This window comes from Limulus polyphemus, unplaced genomic scaffold (genome assembly GCF_000517525.1).
Source record: "Limulus polyphemus unplaced genomic scaffold, Limulus_polyphemus-2.1.2 Scaffold1365, whole genome shotgun sequence".
NCBI lineage: Eukaryota > Metazoa > Arthropoda > Merostomata > Xiphosura > Limulidae > Limulus > Limulus polyphemus.
The window spans coordinates 42,895-51,918 of NW_013666975.1; the positions used below are offsets into that span (position 1 = coordinate 42,895).

General features: G+C 29.6%; 1 protein-coding gene across 1 annotated transcript in view; it reads left to right on the forward strand.

Annotated features, from left to right (window-relative positions):
* Positions 1–9,024, forward strand: part of LOC106463275 (E3 ubiquitin-protein ligase Mdm2-like) — a 61,293-nt gene that overhangs the window by 39,453 nt on the left and 12,816 nt on the right. The window contains exon 8 of the mRNA XM_013923290.2: positions 8,185–8,352. Within this exon, the coding sequence (XP_013778744.1) occupies positions 8,185–8,352 (168 nt within the window). The remainder of the gene's footprint in view (positions 1–8,184; positions 8,353–9,024) is intronic.

Below are 9,024 nucleotides of genomic sequence, written 5' to 3' on the forward strand. Positions count from 1 at the left end.
TAAACACATATGAAACAAGTTTTACATTTTTTTCAACCCTTGACAGCTGCTATGCCCACCTTGAAGAGATGTGTTTGCACTTAAATCAGCAGCATCCTCTTCACAGCTAGCAACACCCAAGACTTTAATATCATCTGCAAATTTAAGTAATTTATTGACCATTCCTTCATCTATGTCATCGTTGTAAATCAAAAAGAGCAAGATTTTCCCTTAGTGAAACCATGTTGACTATCCAATAAAATTCTAAACTTTGTTAAATTACTTTGCAAAGCATATTTTAACAGATTTTCCCAAAACTGGTGTAAGATTAATGGGTCTATAATTACGGGGACAAATTTTGTCAACTTCCTTGAAAAGAGGAGTTACATTAGCTAACTTCCCCTCCTCTTGTACCTGCCCACTTTTCAAGGACTGACAAAAAAATATTAGTAAGTGGCTTGCATATCCAATCTTTAATCTCCTTCAAAACCTTTGAGGTAATATTATTGAGCATAGAATTTAGGGTTGTTTCTTACCTAAATATGTTATAGTTAGAGATACAGTTTAAATTGTATTTAGGTCTTACTATTATATTTTAGTTAATTATGTATTAGTTATTCAAATGCATAATTAAAATATTTAAAAAAATTTTAAATATACATCATAATTTGCATCTGTTCTCAAGGCTTACGATATTACATGAAAATGAAAATTTTGACAAAGAAACTGTTATATGCCTTGAGGGCAATGTTGACTTTTGTCAAGATCAATAATAAGTGGTAAAGGACAGAAATGGAAAAATGTTAAAAATTTACTATATGTGAAAATGAAAAGACCCTGAAATTATGAATATAAGTAAAACAATATCTCTAAAGATATTCTACAAAAAATGCCCCCCAGTGGCACAGTGGTATGTCTGCGGACTTACAACACTAGAAATCGGGTTTCGATACCCGTGGTGGGCAGAGCACAGATAGCCCTTGTGTAGCTTTGTGCATAATTAAAAACAACAACAAAAAAATCTACAAAAAATTAAAAGGTAGGTATTTTTTTATTTCCTAATTTTAATAATTTCATTCCATTGTATATTGATGATAATAGGTAGAGTTAGTGAAATGGTAAAGAAAATGAAAAATAAAATATAAACATTTACCTTAAAAACTTTTGATATTCATTTATGAGGTTCTAGAGGTTATGCAAAGGAAATACGAAAACTATAAGATGAAGAAAAGTATTTTTATACTTAAAATGAAAATCACTTTGCACTTGAACTGTTTTAGCAATCTACTATAGATAAATAATATTTTTATTAGAAAAATGTAATTAGAACAATGTCATTTTCTGTGTACAAAATACTTATGAACTTAAGCAAAATTTTACCGGTTATTGTGAGGAATGCACAGAGTTACCATATTTTTTGTTGTATAAATGTCCTCCTCTAGTCGAACTGATGGTAATATCCTCTGCATGTGTTTAAAGAGTTAAGTGGTATCATGATGCTGTAGTGGCATAATTGTCTTTTAGAGTAGCACTGCTTCATATTTTTTAGGACCTTGTGAATCTTTCTTTACAATAGATACAGAGTTCTATACTTTTATTTTTGTTATGAAGAATTTTAAAATACCTTATTTTGGGAGTTAACAATGATATGCCCTTCTGCTTCAAATAACCCTCCATAGTTGTAGTAGTATCCCATGCTCCACATTGTAAGTATAGTACTATGAAGGACATCCAAAGCTCACCTAATAATAATAATTATACCTTATCCAAGGAAATGTTAGGCTTTAAAATATTACAGATGATATAATTATATTTGTTTATATATTTCCTGCATGGGAAGTGTGTTGTTATATTATACCAGTCTTTACAAAACTTCATAAAACATGGCATAAAACATTATCTATGTGAGAAATAGTTATCAGTTTGATACAAAAGATACTGCTGGAAAAAAAATAAAAAATTATACATCCAGGTTTTCTGTTTTTGGCTGTACGTCAAAAATGTTACGTATACAGTCATCATATGTAGAGGCAGTATGTAGAATGCTATTTTATAGCAGCTGACTATTATAGATTTGAGTGGCTCTTTGAAAAGATATTTTACCCTGATAGAGTTTTCTTTGTATACATAATAAGCAGTGGTTCCATGAATGCTAGGCTTCATAAGACTAGTGTTTTGACAAATTTTGTAAGGCCTTTTGCTGATGTCATTTTGATGAATTGTGATTTTCATCCTCACCTTATGCACATTATCACTACTTACCTTGATCAGGAAACTAGTGTGAGAATGGGCTGGCAAGCTTATTTCCTGTAGACAGCTGAGAAATACCTTGGTCAAAGAATGGAGAAACATCCATATATCTGTACAGCTTATGAATTTATTCAGTTACAGCCTTTTGGGGTGGAAATGTAGATTAAAGTATTCTGAGAAATCTAATTTTTTGAAATTACTGAGCTATGGTGGTATTGCAGACATTTTAAAATTTCGTTCTTTTGCAGGGGGTGGAGTAGTTCTATGTTCACATCTTGGTAAAGTGGTGTCACATTGGGGGGGTGGGGGTGAAGCGTCCTTTGCAGTCAGATTGATCATTCAGTAAAATGTGGCTTTCAAGAAATTCATTTGATAAAACTTGAGCTTTCAGCCCTCCCTTCCTCCAAATATGAATATCAAGTAACTAATTTTTAATTGTACTGAATGTTGTAGCATTTGGTTAACTAAATACCGTTGTACCTACATATTAACATCAGCACGCAGACTGAAACATTGTTAACAAATCATTCATAGTTAGGTTTTGATTTTATAAACATGTATGAGAAACTTCCACTTGAAGAAAATAATTGTTTATTGAAACTGTGTGACAATATAGTACCTTTACTTTTGGAAACACTGCAGTTCACCTTTGTCTGGAAATTTGTGTAATACAGTTAGTATTAAATATACTTTTAACCCTTATCAGGGGAAATAAAGGTAAGACAGTCCCCTTTGATAACACACTGTATAAAAAGACTGCAAGATGTGGAAATATTGTTACAAGAGATATTTTAAAATGATAAAACTCGTGTCTATTATAAAAAAAATTCCTTTATTAGCTACATTTAAGGCATAGGCCCTTTGTCAGGCTTAGCAGTTAAAATTACAGAATCTTTTGGTAACCGCCTCTCCTTTATATCATAAGTGATTTAAATAATTGCTAAATGCAACACTTATTTTAAATTGCAGTTGTTATAAGTTTGTTGTCATTTTACCCCATCCTGGGGTTTGTTTTATCCAACCTTATAGGTAAAATGGTCTCCATTTAAAAGTAGTGCATTTAATTAATATCTGAATAAAATCTTTATTTTAACTTGAAGTGATATTTATAGTAAAGTGGGCTTTATTTTAAAAACTTTTTGGTTTTTCATGATGTTCATCTGAGTTGGTGAAAACTGTATTCAAAGTTAAGGTACCTTTTTATCCCACCTTATCTTTCTTCTAGAATTTTGGCATTTTGCTTTTAATTTAAATTTCACAAGAATTGGAAGGGAAAAAATTTAAATTACTTTTATAAACTACCATTTTACAATTTTTGGTGTTTTTGCAAAATTCAGTTGTTAACACAGTAACTGTGGCTGCTCTAAATGCTCATGGAATTTTTTGCAAGCCATATATCGTGTATGGCACATTCACATTCAAATGCCAGAGATGGGTCGTACCCTGTGTGGCAAATCAGCAGTCAGTGGGTTAACTATCAATTTTATTGTTGCACCAAAATTTTCGTGATGTCATTAGTTTGTTACCAGAACAGATACAGATTGTGCAGGAGTGTTTCACTATGCACACAGATCAAGTATCCTCTTATAATCACTGTTGCAATAGAACATCAGGCATTTGAAGCTTGCAAAACAGTTCAGGATTATTTCACTAGACTATATTTACTTTGTATTTACTGGAAGAGTAAATTTGGAATAAGTAAACTTGTACAAATAAAAGATCAGTATCTTTCTTACAGATCATTCACTATCAAAATTATCTTCCAATGAATGTTTCTAATTTTAATTTAGCATTTAGAATTATTTGTACTGAGTTATTTTTGAAGTAACTTTCAGGTCAAATCTGTAATCACCTATGAACAATCTTTGTGGCTGTAATCACACACTTCTCAGGCCCAGTAGCTCTTGTTCTGTACAAAATAGAAGTTTGATTGATTTGAAGGATAGTGTAATTATATTGGTGTATATTTGTTTAGGTATCTTATCTAAGTTGCTATATTTTGTAATTTAGTTTTGTGCAAACTTTTCACAGTTAGTAATTACTTTTTTTCCCCACTATTTCAAAATAGTAACCTGGAAGCGAGTAACTTAACTAAACTGGAAAAAGTAATTGTAATTAATATTTTTCATAGTGATTATTGCAACTGGAATAAGAAAGGTCTTTAGGTTAGCATTTAAGTCTCCTCTTGTTTCAAAAGTATGAAATGGAAGATTTATATTAGTTCCAAAGAGAGCCATCAACACTAAATGTATGAATACATGTTTGCATTTTGTGTATTCTCAATTTTAAAACATTTGAAGTTACTGATTTTTAATGTGACACTGGTCATCAGGGTTTAAAATTTTGTTGATTGTCTTTTACAGCTTTTTAACTTACTATAATTGTATAATTTGACATGTGACTGTTCGATCAACATCTTTAGAAGGTACTCTTAATGTTTTGTGTCTCTGGATGTTGTACTAATGAATTGTTGTGCATACACTGTGAGGTTGATATGGTTTTATTATACCTTCTCTATATTATTTGTTAATGAAACATGTTCCTTGAATTTATGTGAGTTTGAATCCCAATCATGTAAAAGTTTGATGTTTTTTTTTCAGTATGTAATAAAAAGAGACTTTTTTTTTCAGTTGACTTTCATGTAATCACTCATGATATTTATCAATCTTAATTGCATCTGTATTTTTGTCCTTTTTAGTGTAAAATTGCAGTGGTAGCTGCCTTTGTGTTATATTTTTTTGTAGAATATGTTTTAAAAATAATCTGATAATTCTCGCATATCATGATATCCCTAAAAACAATTTTTCCAGTTAGATGCTTTTTTACTTATCGCTTCTAACAGTATCTTCAATATCATATTTATTCATTCTAGTAGGTTTTTGATGTGTGTGTTTATGTGTGTCTAGAAAGAGAGAGAGAGACAAACAAGTCATTCATTTAGCATGCTTATTAACTTTGTGAATGTCATAACTGTTCCAATAATTCCAATAATATTTTAATCACTGGCAAGTAATAGTTCTACCTGAATCATGGTTCATTTTCCCACAATCCCTGGAAGTTCACAATAGTTTTTAGTATAAATTCCTTCTTGGATTGTATTTCCTGCATTTTCTTTGATATCATAAATTTCTGTCATTTTGTCTTCCTAGTCATCATCCATTAATTTTCATGGTGCTTCTTTAAAAATATCACTGCTTTTCTTGAAATGCTTAGTTTATTCATTAATAATAAGAATTTAACTTTTTTGAATGACAAAATTTTCACCTTCCAAATTGAAATTTATACTTCATATGTTTTCTGTATTGTACGATCCTAGTTCTGCAGTATGAAGTATAATTCATAAATAGTTTTATGACATAAGAGTGCACTTTGAAAAAGTCTTGAGGTATATAATTAAATTTACTTGTACATAAAATTTTGAGCTATTGCATGATTAAACTTAGGATGCAAAAATATTGCATCTTAAATCTGTGTTAAGTATGCTGGTACAAACCGAACTATAAGCTCTCACCAACATCTAGGTTATATTCATTTTAAGATCATTATCAAGTGCAGTTTCAAAATTAAGATACATTTTTATTTTTGATATAAAACACAGGTTTACTTATTTTCCATGTCTCATTAAAGTCTTGCTTGTCATTTAGACATTAAAAATAAAAACTTCAACTAAATAGGAAAGCAGTTATACATTAATATCCAGAAAACACATTTATTCAGTTTTAAATTTTAGATGTAATGCAAAAGGACATATAGGTATATAAATGCCAAAATCTAGAAGATATGTGACATATTTTTTGGCATTAAAAAATTGTATAATAACAGTTGTTCATCATAGACTAACAGTTGCATACTTGTACTAAAAATAAGCATAAATAAATTTGTATGTCATATTTGTTATCAGTTCTCTATCAACAATTACATAGAAAGTAAAAGCTATGGAAAAGAAAATTGTGTAAAATTTTTTATACGAGGATATGTATTGATATTGGGCAAAAAATTATTTTTAGAAAACTAGCAAGTGGAATCCACTAATAACCCTACTAATTGAAAATATTAGTCTATTTCTTGAGGATGTTAAACAGTCCAGAACAGTTGTTTTTTGTTTTGTTTTTTCTGTATATGATATGTGTGAATATCAGTCAGTCTGTAATAAAAAATATTCAAACATTTCCTTTGATTATCTTTATAAAACATTAGTAATGAAAAAGTTAAATAAAATGTTGATAAGATCAAACATGAATTTTATTGTGTATTTAAAGCTATGTTGTGTAGTCACTATACATTTACCAATGTTTAAAATCATGTATGTCATTAACCTTAGAAAAAAAATCACAATAGTCTTGATTACCTATTAATGCAGTAAGTGCAATATTGGGTGGAATATATTGAAAGTCTTTGTTTTTTCATGATACACAGTTTTAATTTTATTTTTACAGAGTAAAAGAAAATGGTATTATGTCACGATTGTGTATGATTTATGTAAGCTATGGAATTGATGATAAAAACTAGGAACTTCCAGTTTGTAACATGCTTGATATAAACAGTGTGAGGATGAAATACATGTACCAAAAGTTGACTTACCTGTTCCAAACCTTGACCCCTTGTTATTTCTTGGGGGTCTCTAAAGGTACAAACCAGGTTTGCTAGTTATATGGCAATAGATATACACACACTCACTCACTAGTAAAATAATGGCTTACATCATAATTGGTCAATGTCATACTTGCAGTGTGAGACTTTTTCAACTTCTATTGACTTGCACATCATCATTTCTTACCATAGAACAAAGAACAGCTATGCACTTCAGAAAGTTTTTTAACAAGTCTTTCTTTAGGAAATATTATTGTTCAGATTTCCTGTTTAATCCCCAAGTTACTGATTTGTTTTTGTTGTTTTCTACTGTTCACTGTTGATGGAGTCTACATATTGTATCATTATGAGTATTTTTTGTTTTTGTGTGATACAACAAGTATTTTACATGTAAAACAAATAGGTAACCCTAGTACTAATTAGTGGGATTAATTGCAATATTGATGGTATGTCTGTTTACATTTTTTGTGTAATTTGTATGTATTAGGGATCATGTAACCATTAGAATCATACTCTCAAGCAGTATTGATACATAAGTAATTTAGAAAAATGTTTAAAAGTTGGTTAGGGTTGATGTGAACCCAATTCGAAATTCCAGAGTTGAGGGAAGTTTCAATAGAAAGAAAAAATAAAAATATTCAGGTATCATGTTCAATATGGGCTAGTAATTGCTTGAAATGAAACATGAACTTGAAAATGTTAAACATGTTAAAAAAAATTTTAAACTACTGAGACAGTATTGAACTCTCATGCAATAATTAATATTTCCAAAAATTGGGAGCTTGGAGCCAAAAATAAAGTAGTTATCACATTCATTAGTTTTTTTCTAAATAATTTTTTCTACTAATTTTGATAAAGAATTTAGAAAAAAAAATATTTGACATGTAAAGGCTTTTAAAAACAACATTCTCATTACAGTTTGCTGCTCTTGTATTTCTGAAACTTTTTGCATAAATACTTTGTTTCTAGTTTTATTCTTATATTTAAAAGAATACTAAAACTTTTAATTTTTTCAGTCACCATAACATAGTTGTACTTCATATATCTATGATTTTGGTTGGACTATTTTTTTTACCATTTCCCTGTGAACTGTTCTTTCCTTAGGGTAGTATTTTAGTATTTTTTTCTCATTTCTTTAATAATATAGCAATGTCATGTTTTATGTTGCAATTTTTTTGAAATTAATGTATACACAATACATTTAACACAGAATAGCAGTGCTATTTAAAGAAATAATTAACATTAATTTTTCATTGAAATTAACAAGTTTCAAAAATCAGGACTTTGCTTTTTAAAATGTGGATTAAACTTTTAACCCTTACAATTTCTTAAAGTTTCCTTGCCTTCTGTTTTCTTATTTGATAGGGCTATGAAACAGCTTTTGTGAAAGATTCCACTGATGATCTGTGGTATCTAGAGGAAGATGAATATGAAGTAGAGCTAGAAGAAGATTATTCTTTTCAAGTTGAATATGAAGTTGAATCTTTATCCAGTCTGAAAGGAGATGACACTGACACGGACAGTGATATCCAGGTAAGCCGAATTGAATAGATAATATTTATCCATACATAATAGTTGATAAACTCTATTTTTGTTAAATTAAAAAGTAAAAAGAGAGTAGCTGATTAAAGAAGAGAAGTTCTACCTTGGTTACTTCATTTGGGCTTGGCATGGCTTTGTTGTTAGCATGCTGAACTGGGAATCTGAGGGCCCATGAATTTTGTCGTACTGCTACAAAATTATGCTCTGTGAAAAAAATTGTCAAAAACTATTGCTGCATTTTTCTTATGAAAGATAATCTGAACCTTTTCAATTGACAAATCACTAATGTTGAGATGACCATATCCTCACCATTTTATTTCATTATAAAATATGCTGTAATCCCCCACGGACCTAGTGTAAATCAAATAAATTGATGATAAAACAATAAAATAACATATTTTACTCTCACAACAGTAATATTGTTTCTGTTTAAAACACACCATGATTACAATTATAAATAGTTAGGTAGCCAGCTAACTGTCTTATTTATGAACCTTGTTTGAATACATAAAACAGAAAAATAATATATTAGGTCATCAAGAAATGAATGTAGCTTTTTTTAGATGAAAAAAACTCGAACAACTTGTATATCAAAACAAAATACTTAGTAAATGAAATAGTCTCCATTCTTATCAATGATGTTTTTCCATCTTACAATCAGGT